The sequence below is a fragment of the Vipera berus genome, assembly GCF_964194415.1.
Source record: "Vipera berus genome assembly, chromosome: Z".
In the NCBI taxonomy this organism is placed as follows: Eukaryota; Metazoa; Chordata; class Lepidosauria; order Squamata; family Viperidae; genus Vipera; species Vipera berus.
The window spans coordinates 120,952,882-120,969,490 of NC_138205.1; the positions used below are offsets into that span (position 1 = coordinate 120,952,882).

Consider the following 16,609-nt stretch of genomic DNA (forward strand, 5'->3'; position numbering starts at 1 on the left):
CAGAAATTGATAAATTTAAGAAAAAAAATAAGAAGAAATGACTATCTGAACAAGTCATTATCTGAACAGGCCAAACATTCAATAAACAATACATTTTACCAAATAAAGGCATGATTGAGATACTCCTGCGTACATATTCAAAAATATGTAATATAACAGAGGATGATATTGGTGAAGGTCCCAATGGCTCATATTTTGCCCTTGATGATAATTTTCAATAAATGTAACTAATCTGGGAGAAAATTTGAATGAATTTTCTGTCAATTTAAAAATCTCAGTGAGAAATAATTACAAGCAGATTGATAGGGAAATTAAACTAAATATGTGCTACCCTTTAAAAATTCAAAACAACATGTCTTGAGATGAGAATACCCATATCTTTAGCCTGCAATGTTTGTCTTAACATTGTTTTAATGATGTTACTTTTTTGGAGGTCCAGTTTAAATCAATTATTAATAATTTAATTAATGTATTAACAGCATTGATAGATGCTTCAGATTAACTTCTGTAACTCCTTCTTTAACAAAAAATGTTTATGTGAGAAATTAGTAGGGAACCTGTTAACAGACATTCATAATCTGAGTTCTTTAAAATTACTTTTCGAGTTCGAGTAAGAAAACTGGGTAAAACTATATTAGAAACCCTAGCATATCATCTCTTTTGTTACCCTCCAAATGATGTATGATTCTGACATTCTGCTTAATCATTCCGCATATATAAGATTAGCTTTCTAAGCTTGCGTTTTCCCCATATTCCCCTTTTTGCTTGCTGACCGCAACATTCATTCATTTTTTCTAATGTTGCTTCATTAATTTGGGAGGGGGGATGAAATGCTTATTTAAGGATGAAAGGTGGAGCACCTTAAACCAATTTATTCAAAAAAACACAATACTTGTAAAGAAGTTGGACGCTTCAGTGATTTCTGTGTACAAATCTTTCAAGGTAAGTTATGTGATTCCTATATCATATATGTGACACAGAATGTGGATAGAGAGAAGATAAGAGTAATAGAATTGTTATTTTCTGCATTTTCAGTCAGGGAAGAAAATGAACAGTAACCCAAATCCTCTTGTCTTAATGACAGTTGGACATAACGCACAAGAAAGCAAAGTAAGTCTCAACCCCTTCTGTCCTTTTCTGTAAAGCAATACAGTTCACACCATCCTATTTTGGGGGTTTTTTGTGTATACAGAGGGGCGCGGTGGCTCAGTGGGTTAGGACGCTGAGCTTGTCAATCAGAAGGTTGGCAGTTTGGCGGGTCGAATCCCGAGTGCCGCGTAACAGAGTGAGCGCCTGTTACTTGTCCCAGCTTCTGCCAACCTAGCAGTTCGAAAGCACATAAAAATGCAAGTAGAAAAATAGGGACCACTATGGTGGGAAGGTAACAGTGTTCCGTGCGCCTTTGGCGTCTAGTCATGCCAGCCACATGACCATGGAGACGTCCTCGGACAAGCGCTGGCTCTTCGGCTTTGAAACGGTGATGAGCACCGGCCCCTAGAGTCGGAAACGACTAGCACGCATGTGCGGGGAACCTTTACCTTTACCTTTACCTTTGTGTATACAGGATCACATGTCCATCTGTAAGAGTAACATTTCCTTTCAAAACTAATGGAACCCCCCACTCTCACCCCCAAGCAATTTGCAGGCACTTGGATCTGAATTAGAATTGGTGAGGAAGGAGTGGGTGTCATGGTTTTACTCAAAGGGACATTCTGCTGTGAGTTTCTTTTGATAAGTACTGTACTTGTAAGCTGCTTTAAGAGGACAATATCCTTCACATAACACACACACACACCTACCTACAAATCATATTTCTGATCTGGATTGGGAGTACAGGTGAAATGAACGGTTGCCCATACCAGTAATCTAATCTGGATGAAAATTCCTATATCTGTAATTTGCATTGAGGGACAAAGCCCATTGGAGGGTGTGAGGTACAGACTTCCAATCCAAATCACTTCAGTGTCTGTATATATTTATATGCATGTGTATGTTGAATACCTAGCTCTGTGATTTCCATTGTTGTCCAGTGCCCTTAGTATATTACCCAAGGACATGCAGTCCTTGCAGCAAAGGGAGAAGCATATCTCTGTGTCTGGGTAAGTAGGCTTTGGTTTTTTTGCCATATATTTTAATAAAGAATCTTGCCTTTGAATAGATCCGCTATAAGACCAACGAACCTGTTTGGGAAGAGCATTTCACTTTTTTTGTTCATAATCCTCGACGACAAGAACTAGAAGTTGAGGTAGGTCTAGCTATTTGCTTGATATGAGATATCTATTGAGGTTGGAATGCCAGAATGGCTACAGGAGGGGTCTTCAAACCTGGCCCTTTTATGATTTGTGGACTTCAACTCCAAGAATTCCTCAGCCAGGCACACAAGTCATAAAAGGGCCAAGTTTGAAGACCCCTGGGCTACAGCATTGGGAGCATTGCAGCAAAAAATGTTTTACTGTCAAAATTTGTAAATGTTTTGCTGAATAGATAAGGGATCTATTCTTGGAAATAGTTGTGGTTCTGCCTATACAGAATCATTTGCTTAACAAATTTGAGATATGAGATTAGAAATTTTTTAAATTCTTTTGGTAATATATATATAATATAGTGTAAAACTTACTTTATACTAAATATAGCATAAATGTCATATCAAATTTGGCTTTCTCTAGTGCTGGATTTGAGTGCAATAGACTAAATTCAGTTTACAGGAAACTGCTTAATTATTGATACATGTGTTGTTATTGAATTATTTTTAAATACTTTTTCTTTTCTTTATTAGAAAAAGCCAGTGTGCCTAATACCTTTTTGCATGAGTTCATTCTAAGCTGATTAAGTTTATTAATGGGTCAAGGATCAGGTTAATTGAATAAAATTAACAATCAAAAAATTGTTAACTTTTTTTAAAGTTTCATTTAAATGTAATAATTCTTTTTCCTTCTTCTATAGGTCAAGGATGAGCAACACCAGTGCTCCTTGGGAAATTTTAAGCTTCCTCTTAACCAACTCCTTGCAAGTGAAGATCTAACTATGCATCAGAGATTTCATCTTAACAATTCTGGTCCAAACAGCACTGTATACATGAAGATGGCACTCAGGGTATGTTAATTTTCCTAAAACGTATTTAAAATTAAGCATGTAAGAATTGTGGTAATGGTAGTGATATGCAAATTATATTAGAAGAAAGAAAGTTGGGAAAAGGTTTTAAAAGGTGTGGTTGCTTGGGAATGAGAAGTTGTAAACTTACTTAACTGAAGTTCTTGAGACCAGAGCTGCAGACCGTGGTGAAAGTGTCAATATATCCCGTAAAGTAATATTGTCTGCATTTTAATGATGGAGCATAATGTTTTGCATGCAAGAGTTCAGTCAGTGCCATGTTTCATTTTTGCTGCCCAAAAGCAAAAGTAATTAAGATTTCTGCCTAAAGCTTTGGAGAGTTCTTTCCCATCACATTAAGAAGAAATGCCCAGAGATCTAATTTTAATGTGAAACAATTCCTTTTCTTATATCTGCTTAATCTATAGGAAAGTCCACAGTTAGAATGAGTAAAAGCAACTATAATGCTCCTTATGTCAAGATATAGCTCCCTTTAAAATGGCAAAATTAAGAGTTTAAAACGACACACAGTGCATCATGATTATGTATCTTTACAACAGATAATAAATAAGGATATTTTCTGATGAATTAATAGCAGTAGCAGTAGCATTTAGGCTTATATACTGTCCCATAGCACTTTACAGCACTCTTTGGGTGATTTACAATGTAAGCATTATTTGTATATTACCCCCTACAATCTGGGTCCTCATTTTGCTGACCTCAGAAGGATGGAAGGCTGAGTCAACTTTGAGTCCTGTCAGGATTGAACTCCTGGCTGTGGGTAGAGTTGGCCTGGAATACTACACTTTAACCTCTTACCACCAGGACTCTTTTCATATATAACATCATATCCACCAGGAAAGGGCAACCTGGTTGTCTCCCAAGTTATTTTGGATTACTCTTCTATTAATACCAGCCAGTATACACAAGAATGGGATAGGGATAAGGATAGGGATATGATCAGAATAGAATAGAATAACAGAGTTGGAAGAGACCTTGGAAGACTTGTAGTCTAACCCCTTGCTCAGAAAGGACATCCTGTACCATTTCAGACAAATGGTTGTCCAATCTCTTCTTAAAAATTTCCACTGTTGAAGCATTCACTACTTCTGGAGGCAAGTTGTTCACTGATTAATTATTCTAAGTGTCAGGAACAATTTTTTTCTTCTTAGTTCTAGGTTGCTTCTCTCCTTGATTAGTTTCCATCTGTTGCTTCTTGTCCTACCCTCAGGTGTTTTGGAGAATAGCTTGATTCCCTCTTCTTTGTGACAACCCCTGAGATATTGGAAAACTGCTATCATGTCACCCCTTGTCCTTCTCTTCATTGAACTAGACATACCCAATTCCAGCAACCGTTCCTAATATGTTTTAGCGTCCAGTCCTCTGAACATCTCTGTTGCTCTTTTCTGTGCTCTTTGTAGAGTTTCAACATCTTTTTTACAGCATGGCGACCAAAACTGGGTCCGGTATTCCAAGTGTGGTCTTACCAAGGCATTATAAAGTGGTATTAACATTTCATGTGATTTTGATTCTATCCCTCTATTAATGCAGCCTAGCACTGTGTCGGCTATTTGGCAGCTGCAGCACATTGCTGGCTCATATTTAAGTGATTGTCCACTAGGATTCCGAGATCCCTCACCTATACTATACCTGTGCATTTGGTTTTTCTTGATTAAATGTAGAATCTTACTCTTGTTTAACCACTGAATTTCATTTTCATTTCATTAGATTGTGCCCAATATTGAAGCCTGTCAAAATCCTTCGGTATCTTAAGCCTATCTTCTGGAGTGTTGGCTTGGTATCGTCTGCAAATTTGATGAATTCCCCATCTATCCCTTCCTCCAAATCATTGATGAAGATGTTGAAGAGTACTGGGCCTAAAACAGAGCCTTTGGGTACCCCAACGCATTCTTCCTTCCATGTAGATGCAGTTATATTGAGGACCACATGCTGAGTGCAGTTGGTCAGCCTGTTACAAATCCATCTGGTGGTGATGCTGTCCAACCCACCTTTTTCTATCTTATCAAGTAATAGGTTGTAGTCTACTTTATCAAATGCCTTACTGAAGTCCAAGTAAATTATATTCACAGCATTCCTCTGCTCCACTAATTTTGTCACCTTGTCAAAGAATAGAATAGGTTTTGTCTGTCAAACCCATGTTGGCTATGACTTTGTTTGCCTCTAGATGTTCACTGATTTGTTGCTTGATTATCTTTTCCAGAATCTCCCCAGAGATTGAGGTCAGGCGGATATGTCAGTAGTTTCCTCGATCTATTTTTTCCCCTTTTTTTGAAGATGGGAACTACATCAGCTCTTTTCCAGTCCTCCAGTAGTTCCACAGTGCACCAGGATCTTTAAAAGATATAGTTCAGTGGATCAGAGATTCTAGGGAATTGTATACAAAACATCTGGAAATGCCAATTTGCTACACACTATATGTGTATTATGTGTGTGTATGATGACAAATAAGACCACATATCATGCTGTTCCCATATCTGACATTACGCTCTAAGTAGCATTTTATTTATTATTTATTTATTTATTTATTAATTTAATTTGTATACCGCCCTTCTCCCTAGGGACTCAGGGCGGTGAACAGGGCAATACATAAAAACTAGATACAAAAATTAAAATTATTAAAACATGATTAAACAATGCCCATAAATTAATACAAATTTAAAATTAAAGTCATTTATAAAAATCCCACCCCATCCCATCAGGCCAGGCCAGCTTGTTTAAAGAGATAAGTTTTAAGATCGCGCCGGAAGGAGCGGAGATCGGGCGCCATCCGGAGCTCAACCGGAAGATGGTTCCATAAATCCGGTGCACCCACAGAGAACGCTCTCCCCCTGGGGGCCACCAGTCGGCATTCTTTGACCGGTGGCACCCTGAGGAGGCCCTCTCTGTGGGAGCGTACTGGGCGGAGGGAAGTTGACGCCGGCTGCAGGTGCTCCCCAAGGTATTCTGGACCCATGCCATGAAGGGCTTTGTAGGTCATTACCAACACCTTGAACCTCACCCGGAAGACAACTGGTAACCAATGCAGCTCGCAGAGTAAAGGTGTGACATGGGAGTATCGGGAAACTCCCAGTACAACTCTCGCGGCTGCATTCTGTACCAGTTGGAGCCTCCGAGTGGTCTTCAAGGGTAGCCCCATGTAGAGAGCATTGCAGTAATCAAGACGAGAGGTCACGAGCGCATGAGTGACCGTACGCAAGGCATCCCGGTCTAGATAGGGCCGCAACTGGCGCACCAGGCGAACCTGGGCGAAGGCCCCCCTAGTCACAGCTACAATATGGTCTTCTAAGGAGAGTTGTGAATCTAGGAGGACTCCCAAGTTGCGAGCCCTATCTACAGGAGATAATGACTCACCCCCCATAATGAGGGGTGGGATATCCTGAATATCCCGAGATGCCGGTACGCACAGCCACTCAGTCTTGTCAGGGTTGAGTCGAAGCCTGTTCCTCCCCATCCAGACCCGGACCGCCTCCAGGCACCGGGACATCACGTCGAGGGCATCACTGGGGTGGTTTGGGGTCGAAATGAAAAGTTGGGTATCATCAGCATACTGATGATACCCAACTCCAAAACCACGAATGATCTCACCCAGCGGTTTCATGTAGATGTTGAACAGGAGAGGCGAGAGGACCGACCCCTGAGGAACTCCACAAGCGAGAGGCCTCGCGGTCGACCTCTGCCCCCCTGCCAACACCGACTGCGAGCGTCCCAGGAGATAGGAGGAGAACCACTGAAGAACCGTGCCTCCCACTCCCAATCCCCTGAGACGCCGCAGCAGGATACCATGGTCGATGGTATCGAAAGCCGCTGAGAGGTCTAATAGGACTAGAACAGAGGAATATCCCCTGTCCCGGGCCCTCCAGAGATCATTCACCAGCGCGACCAATGCCGTCTCCATGCTGTACCCGGGCCTGAAGCCCGATTGGTACGGGTCTAGATAATCCGCTTCATCCAGGACCAGAGGGAGCTGATGCGCCACCACACTCTCAACAACCTTCGCAAGAAAGCGAAGGTTGGAGACCGGACGAAAGTTATTCAAAACAGCCGGGTCCAAGGCAGGCTTCTTGAGGAGAGGTCTCACCACCGCCTCTTTCAAGGCGGCGGGAAAACTACCCTCACTCAGAGAGGCAGATATAACCGCCTGGAACCAGCCTCGTGTCCCCTCCCGGGCTGCATAAACCAGCCAGGAAGGGCACGGGTCCAATAAACATGTGGTGGAGCTCAGCCTCCCCATGATCCTGTCCATTTTGCAACAAGAAGACTCAGTAAACCTCATTTTAGATACCACAGGATTTCTACATCTCTTTCTATCTCATTTGCTCTTTGTCTACATTACTGTTAATGTGTGAAATTAGGCATTTTATAGAATGCTTAGGAAATCTATACAGTGCCAAAAATGAGATGTCAAAGTATGAAATATTTCACACATTACTTAGGCATTCTGTGCAATGCCAAAAGGCAAACAGTATAAAATCTTCTGCGAAAATGCTATTCTAGCCTTTCTTGCTGGAACAGGTAGGTCAATACTGGTCTTTCTCTCTCTCTCTCTCTCTCTCTCTCTTTTTTTAGTAAGAAAGTTCAGTACTTTATTTTGCAATTCTTTTTTTCATTTTCGTATACGTCTCAATAAAAGCTTAGGGATAGGGATAGGATTAGGGGTAGGGTTAGCCTGAACCCTTTTCATGACTTACTATGCTGCATAATGCCAAGGTATTATATACAATGCCAAGGAAAAATATACAGCACATTAAAATAACAGACATTTCATACTTTGTCTAAAAATGTCATGCATTCTACAGATTTACTAGGCATTCTATACAATGCCAGCTTTTTACACATTGCTGGTAGCGTCTATAATGTATGAAGCACCTATAAACCAAAGCATATTCCTTTCAGGGACTCAATCCAGGGGAGACTGTAAAAGATTCTGAAAAAAGCTTGGTAGCAAAAATCATAACTTATTGAGGGGAATATCAAGGTTGCCAGTGCTTAACAAATGGAAGAGGCTGGATTCGTGTGTGTTTTTAATTCTCCACAGCTACAAAATGGAAAATTCCACCAAGTGAGATATGTAGCTGTTCCATTGCAAGTTTCCTTCTGTAAACTGTAAGAAGAGTATAGACAGTCTTTGACTTAGGATCATAATGGAGCCTGCCTATTGTAGTCATAACTCCTGAAAGTTTAAAAGCAGGTGATCATATGATCGGCCAGATTTTATTACCTTTTTAATGGTAGGTGTTAAGCAAACCCATTGTTTGCTATGGGATGTTGATGATGACAGCCAGAAAAGAACACTAGTTTTTCAGCAAAAATTTAAATTATAGTCACATGACCATGGAATGCTGCAAATGACTGTAAATGCAGGCTGATTGCCAATTGTCCAAAATGTGGACATGTGATTGGGGGAGTAACCATTGGAACTTCAGAATTGGGGCTTACCTTTTCGGGTCCGTCATAATTTGAATAGACAATAAGCACTGGTAATAAGTTGAGGACTACCTATGAACAATTTTTTTTATCAATTAAGCTTAATTCAGGTGGACTTTTGTTTTCCCCATCATGATGGTGATGAATGGCAAACATTCTAGTTATGCAGAACTCTCTGACAAATCACATACTGCATGAGATTTTGCAGAGATGTTTCTATAGAGCAGTTGGAAAGAGAGGAAAAATAGCCTCAAAGACAACTCTTCTAGGTCTGCTTTGGTTCTCTCGTAATCTATTTGTGTACCTCAGCTTCTTCCCCCATGCTGGGTTTTGCCAGCTTTGAAGCTCCATTCAACAGTGTAGGCAACTTTTTTTTCTGAACTGTAAGAAGGAATGAAAGTGGTCTTCTTGTTTATTTTGTGGCTATTAGATCCTTTCTCTTGAAAACCAAGAGAGATCTCCAGATTACCAATATTCGGCCAAAGTGAAGAGGCCTTCTGTTTCCAAAGATGGGAGGAAGGGTACTTTCAAGCCTCAGGTCCCCCCCTCTCCAGCAGCTGACGTGAGCAAAGCCCCAAGTTCTACAGTCACAGATACCAATAAAAGGACTGACGGGACAGAAACAGGCCTGCCCACCAATCCTAACCCACAGTGGCCAACAGATCTCAGCAGAAGTTCCTCCAGTCTTCTGGCCTCCAATTTAAGTGGTTCTCCCAGCCACCTTTCAGTCAAAGAACCTACTCCAAGTATCGCTTCAGACATCTCTCTCCCCATCGCCACTCAGGAGCTGCGACAACGTCTGAGGCAACTGGAAAAGTACAGTGCCGAGTTCTTTTTTATATTGTGTCTATTCATAAATTCTTACATGGGCATTTTACTTTCAGTTCTCTTCCTAATGATTCTAAGCATAACATTTGCATTTTGTTTACAACATCTGTACATTGAATTGACATTTTCACGAGGCCTTCACCTTGACTCAGATATTTGTTTGCAAGTTTAAAAAGCACCAGTCCTGGCATCCCACAATTTATATATTGCCAGTATTTCTTCCCCCACATTTTCTGCACAATAAGCAGCTCTTGTTTTATATTGTTACTTCCAAAACATGTCTTCACAAATCAACAAGTACTTAATACTCAGTAATGCTGTATTGTAATCGTGTCTGGAAAATCAGAATGAATTGTAAATTCTACATACAGAATCTCATTAGGATTAGAACAGTACTTTAGGGGGTTAGAACAGTATTTTAGGGTCCTTATTGAAATATTTATTTCATACTTCTGTCATTGGGATATAATATGTCCACAAAGTCACAAAAGGAAGAATTATTGTTTTATCATTGTGGAAACTCAACATTGACAGTTTGCATTATCCTGATTTTTATAGTGGAACAACGTTGGGACAGTCTCCATTGGGCCAGATTCAGTTAACCATTCGTCACAGTTCACAGAGAAACAAACTTATGGTGGTGGTGCACACATGCAGGTGATCGTATTACATATTTCTTTCATTTATCAACTTATCTACAAGGTAGCTATGCTGAAGAATTGGGAAGGCTCTGCTTCTTTGCTCCCATCTTGTCAAAAATGCTGAGCTTTATTCCTCCAGTTAAAACTCCCAGTTTAATTGTGACTTTGGCTAACCAGGATTCTCTTGGAAATCCAGGATGAGGGCTTGTATCCAGGCAGGTGGAAAAAAAGAGTTCAGCGAATCCTGAAGAAAGGGGGTCCCGACTGAACATTGCCAAAATTTGCAGATGTGCTGCTTTATTAACTATTTCTGATCTGAATATTTTGTATCCCTTCATTTTAGAAACCTGATCGCCTTTTCAGAAGAAGGATCTGATCCCTATGTTCGAATGTATTTATTGCCTGACAAGAGGAGATCAGGGAGAAGAAAAACAAGTGTTTCAAAGAAGAATTTAAATCCAGTGTTTGATCAGGCGTATGTTGCAGTCTGTTTCCTGTTTTTATAGCATAAAGTTGGGAAATTGTTAATATTACTTTCTTTGTACTGAAATGGGACTTCTATTGATTTTTGAGAAGTCATCTAGAAAGTGGTTAATAGTTCACTGTCACTAGACGTGCAATACAAGAAGATAAAAATAAATGCATCATGTAGCTAATTAGCATCCCCTGGTTTATTTTGTTATCCTCTCTATAAATAAGATTATAAAAAAATTAGTCAGTACGATCAAAATATTCTTTGTAGAAGATAAGTTGTCAAAAAAGCCTAATCAACTGAGTGTTAATTGATATAAATATTTTAATTTAATAAAGTAGAATTTGGAGTTGTGCCTTGGGGAAATATAGATATTAAAATGAGCATAGAAACAGTGGAATACAAATAATTTTGCAGAGGGAAATGTTCCTTATGTAATAGATATGAGTTGAGCAGTTGTAACCTCAAAAATCTTGGTGATTTTCAGGGTCATATTCTGAAGCTACAAATCTTCTGATTTCATTTGATTATATTCTGTCTGAAACATTTTTCCCTCCTCAGTTTTGATTTCAGCGTTTCGTTGTCTGATCTACAGAGAAGAACTTTAGATGTTGCAGTGAAGAACAGTGGGGGATTCTTGTCTAAAGATAAAGGTCTGCTTGGCAAGGTGAGTATCACAGATGTAAAAAAAAGCATGTGGCAAATAAATGTGACTTGAAGTACTGTAGAATATCAGTTAATTCCTCTCTTTTTTGGCAAAGTTTGTTTATTTATTTAATTTATATGCCACATGTCTCACTATCCAGGTGACTCCGGGCAGCTTGCAAGACAGTAAATGGAAGAGCATACAAACATTAAAATTAACAGGAATTAGATAAAACTGGGAACCAAGTACATGAGCAGCATGGAGACGGGATCTTCTTTTGTAATCTGCTAGCCACCTCTAGCATAGAATACCCCATGCCAATTTGCAGAGCCATGTTTTGAGGTCTTTCCAGAAATCCAAGAGGATATGAGGATGGGTTATGGGCATAATCCGATAAACTTTGCATACTGTAGATCTGATTCTGAAAAAGAATTACTTATTTTTCCTTTATCCATTCTGTAGCAAGATCCTATTGAGCTGATCTGTATAGATTTGAGTTGGGGAAAAATCTCAGATGTTACTTTTCCCTTGTTTGATGTATTTCTTCTTAGGATTTAAGATCCATGCATGTGGAGGGGAAGCTGTGAAAAACATTCATAAAATAGAGCTAGTTGTTGAAGAGAACTTTGTAGTGGAATCACGGTTCAGATTTCACTTTTGTGAGCAATGACTTTATGCATACATGAGGTTAGGAGTCAAAGCCAGAAGCTAGGATGTCTTTCCACATGTAGAATCTAGTGTCATAATTTAGTTTCTTCTTCTCACAGGTATTGATACCACTGGCTTCAGAAGAACTTTCCAAAAATTGTACTCAGTGGTACGTACAGCCATAGGATGCCTTTTCAGTTTTACCTCATTGAGAATTTGGATAAGAGTTCATTGTTTCTTTTTTCTTCTGTTTGCTTTATAGGTATGACTTGACAGAAGATGGGACAAGGCCTAATGTTGCACCTTAGGCAGCTTTGGATTCCACATCTTTGCAAATCTTTATGTATTTTATCAGCATTGTACCAATATTACTTTTTATAACGCTTAGTTACTTGGCCCATCACCCCAACCGTTTTATAATATTTTTGAGATTTTGCCATAGGCTTAAGTCAGCTTACTTATAAACCATTTTTTCTCATTTGTTACAACAATATTAATGTGCAATAGGTTTGTAGAATAAACATTTGTTTCAGTAGGTCCTGTTATGGCATTTCTGTCCTTAAGAAAAGTGGGCTATCTTTCACTTTTTCTATCTTATTTGTGTCTCATCAAGATGTCTGCCATGTAAATAGATACTATTTTTTAAAATGCATTTTCCTCAGAGGTGTGAATGCAGAAGAAAATGTCAAAGAAAACTATTTTGTTTGAAAAAAGTATGATATAAAAACTAAGACAATTTTGAAAATAGCCTAGCTAGCAAAATGGACTTACTCTTACTAATATTGTGGATTTAAGAGTTTCTTATTTTAAAAAAATGAAAGCTATTGATGTAATGATGTATGATTAAAGATTTGCAAAAAGGGAAAATACAGAATATTAACCTTTAATATTTATATTGAAAAATGTATTCTTTGAATTTCAGATAATGCATATAATTCACAAATGCAGATATTATATATTCACCCAGGATGTGAAATGAAGATTTATGTAGTACAGTACCATGTTTTTCTCCATTCACCACTTCTTATTAAAAATTTATTTGCTCTATCCACAATGCAGGGAAATGCCTATGCAACAGTATGCTCAAGATATATAGTGAATTAGGATTTGGCAGCCACACTGATACAACACTGTCATGTCACATTGATTGCTATGGATAGGAAATTGTTTATAATTGAGTCTAAAAGCATGTTTACAAGTGTATGTGGAATACCAGCAAATAGTGAGCTCAAGTTGCAGAGACTTCTGAATTTCTGCTTGATTCTTTTACAGTTGTTTTAGTACTATCAGTATTGGTGCCTTGAGCAGTTAATTCTCTTTTTTTTGGATCAATGCATGTAGTAGCCACATAGCATTCAGTGCTGCATTCTTTTTGAAAGTACCAGTTCCAACGTTGATTCATTCACACATTACTAATAAGGAATATGACAGTGTAGAATGGGAGGACAGAGTGTGCAAAAGCAACATTGAAGCTGATCCACAGTGCTTCTGTATAACAATAATGCAGGAAAAAGGACCACTAGTGAGTCATTTAAAATCCAATGTATCTTCTAGCCAGTATAGCTTTTTTCCCCCCATTTGATATTTGCAGGCCCAGGAAATGCAAGAACAGTTTGCAAAAATGGGCGTGCTTATTTGAGTGTGAACATTTTATTCATTGTTGCTGTCAGAATAGTATCAAAGGGGCATTAATAATATTTAACAGGAGCCGTGTTGGCCAGTGGTTAGAATGCAAGTACTACAGGCTACTTCTGCTGACTGCCGGCTGCCAGCAGTTCGATTCTCACTGGCTCAAGATTGACTCAGGCTTCCATCCTTCCAAGGCTGGTAAAATGAGGATTGTTGGGGATGATATGCTGACTCTGTAAACCTTTTAGAGAGGGCTGTAAAGCACTGTGAAGAGGCATACAAGTCTAAGTGCTATTGCTATTTATTCAAATATTTTTCATAGCTTCCTCAGATGATTTTTACAAAAATGATGCATTTTTGTATTTTAACCCAAGAAATGGCATAGTTCCATGGAAGTTAGTAGCTACACACCATCTTGAATATATATATATATATGCAATGCCTTTCTAAAAATAATATAATGGTATAAAATAATATTTTATCAGAATTTTGAGTCTTAGAAAGTCGTCTGGCCAAATGATTTCTATGGGTGAATAAACTTTAGGGATATTAGCTTTATAATTGAACTTAAAAAATCTTAACTCTGGCTTAGACAATTTTGAAGAAATTCTCCCAAGAGGAGCAGTCTTCAGTGAAGCTTGTAGAGATTTTCCCATTGTGCCCTATAAATAACTAGACTACTAAGATACCAAAGTGCCTGTAACATATGTAGCAAATTGTCTATATCATGTTTTGAATATCAGTTGTCTATATTTCAGTGTGATGTACCTGCACATGGGCATGTATGCTTCTCCTGTGTTTTATTATGGATGTGCCTCCTGAGGTAGACTTTATAACATCATTCTGACATTGGCTTCATACAGAATAGCATGAGTAACTCTTATCACAACATAGTTAGGTTAGCGGTTATCACTTCCTTTTAAATGGCAAAAATGCATTTACTACATGACAACTTTCAGGGAAATCTAAGAAGGGAGAATATGCAAGAGGATGATTCAGCCATCAACTATAGTTATGAGGAAAAAAATGATATATATAAACAATCCCGTAATTTGAAGTTTTACCGAAGAAAACTTAAGAGATCATCTAACCCTTGCATTCTCTTGTGGATTAAAGTGACATCAGTAAGTAAGAGTACTGTATGGTGGCATTGCTTAAGTAGTAATTTCTAAAGTTGTATTTGAATTTACTAATGAGGGATAGTGGGAGAAGAGGAGGTTCATAATATCAACAAATGTTTGCAGAATGATCTAGCACTTTTTTGCAATCAAAAACAAATTGGCAAAAGGAATAAAAAAATGAGGAAAAACAAAGGCCCAGTAGTAAGTTGAAATAGGCCTTTAGTTTGATGTTAAGGTACATAACGTAAATTTTTTCATCCCTATCATCTATGTTCTTTCTAATAAGGCCACATTTCTTGCATTTTACATAAAGTGCAAAAAAAAATTGAATTGATGCTGTGTGAAATGTATTGAAAATAGCTCTGCAGTAAAGAGATGTAGAAAATTTGGACCAAAATCCGAATGATTAGTAAACCATTTTTTTTCTGCCTTTGGGACGTAGAAACTGAGTGCATGAATATTCTGTTCAGAGTTTAATGGTTCACTGAAGAATGGTCAGGATTGATGAGATTCCAATCAGCAAATCTATGACTGAGCAACCATCAGACTAGATTACTGTGTTTTTTATTCTGTGCCTTAAAAAGAAAGCTTAAATATTTCATGTAATGAAAGCCACGCTTTGTTCTCTGTATTTACCCATCTTTATGTGCTGTTGAAACTGTTTGGTGCAGGGGTTGTGGTTTTTTTTGTGCTCCATTTTGTATTTAGAGCTGTTGTAATCTGACCACCAATGAAGTTATTATTTGACTTAGGGATTTAACATTCTTTCCTGTTTTGAACTCTTATCATGATGCAGCCACTGAGCAAAAGAAGAGAAGAAGAGAAAAAAAGAAAAGAGTAGTTTGACTACAGATTGCATTTTTTTTGCTGATCTAATTTTGCTATTGCATGTATTTATTCAGTAAATGATTCACACGGAACTCACTGCCTCTTTTCCTTCATTCAAAGACCATCTGCTAGGTTTACATGACAATTAGCAGCTTTTAGTGCCCTCAGTTCACTTGCCAAAGCATTGTATAGATACACTGAAATTTATTTATTTATTTATTTATTTTATTACATTTATATACCGCCCTTTCCCGAAGGACTCAGGGCGGTTTACAGGGTGATTAAAAAACCGAGATACAAAAGTTAAAAACAAATTTTAAAAAATTATATTTGTCCCTGCATAAATAAAACCCCAGTTAAAATAAGATTAATCCTCAGCCTGGGCCAGAGAGCTCGAAGAGCCAGGTCTTCAGGCCCCGGCGGAATGAACGGAGGTCGGGGGCAGTCCTCAGCTCCACTGGCAGCTGGTTCCAAAGGGTAGGCGCCCCCACTGAGAAGGCCCTATCCCTGGGTGTTACCCGCCAGCAATCTCTTACCGGTGGCACCCTGAGAAGACCCTCCCTGTGGGAGCGCACTGGACGAAGGGAACTTGATGCCGGCAGCAGGTGTTCCCTCAGATATCCCGGACCTAAGCCATTTAGGGCTTTATAGGTCATCACCAGCACCTTGAAATATGGAAAAACAGATACAAAATGACTACACTTTCTTAAGAATCACAGCTTTTTTTTTTTTTTGCAATTTGCAATTCATCCCGTGGAATGATGGAAAGTACCCAACATTTGAGGGGTTTCTTAAGACTTTGATGAAAGTGTACAAAAAGGAGAAAAACTGATGAGTGTTGCCATGAATTAAATCTTACTTCTTGTTCTCCTTAGTTGGTGCCACCTTTCCTTTCTTCCAACATTAATTTTAAAATGGGTGGCCTATTTTAAAAACGTTTGCAGCATTATACTCTATATCCTTAACAACTGTAGATTCCTATTTGAAAAAAAACTGTCCCTTGTGAAATTTGTGACATCTGACTGAATGTGGTTGACTTTTAGCCAATCAGAATCTCAGCATCTCAACAATTCTTTTATCCCCTTGACAATTACAGTAATAATATAGATTACACTTCTGAAAAACAAGGGGAGAAGAGGGATATATAAATCAACAAATAAATGTGCCGCTTTATAAATCTTTAGTATGGCCACACTTGGAATACCAGATCCAGTTTTAGTCACCACATCACAAAAAATATGTTGAGACTGGGAAAAGTGCC

General features: G+C 38.6%; 1 protein-coding gene across 2 annotated transcripts in view; it reads left to right on the forward strand.

Annotated features, from left to right (window-relative positions):
- The window catches only part of ESYT2 (extended synaptotagmin 2), a 79,181-nt gene extending 63,741 nt beyond the window's left edge, over window positions 1-15,440 (forward strand). For both annotated transcript variants that reach the window (XM_081344458.1, XM_081344459.1), the window contains 9 exons: window positions 1,036-1,110; window positions 2,159-2,245; window positions 2,944-3,093; window positions 8,966-9,351; window positions 9,922-10,020; window positions 10,348-10,479; window positions 11,038-11,143; window positions 11,890-11,939; window positions 12,033-15,440. In XM_081344458.1, the coding sequence (XP_081200584.1) occupies window positions 1,036-1,110; window positions 2,159-2,245; window positions 2,944-3,093; window positions 8,966-9,351; window positions 9,922-10,020; window positions 10,348-10,479; window positions 11,038-11,143; window positions 11,890-11,939; window positions 12,033-12,078 (1,131 nt within the window). In that variant the 3' untranslated portion in view covers window positions 12,079-15,440. The remainder of the gene's footprint in view (window positions 1-1,035; window positions 1,111-2,158; window positions 2,246-2,943; window positions 3,094-8,965; window positions 9,352-9,921; window positions 10,021-10,347; window positions 10,480-11,037; window positions 11,144-11,889; window positions 11,940-12,032) is intronic.
- The last annotated feature ends 1,169 nt before the right edge of the window (window positions 15,441-16,609 follow it).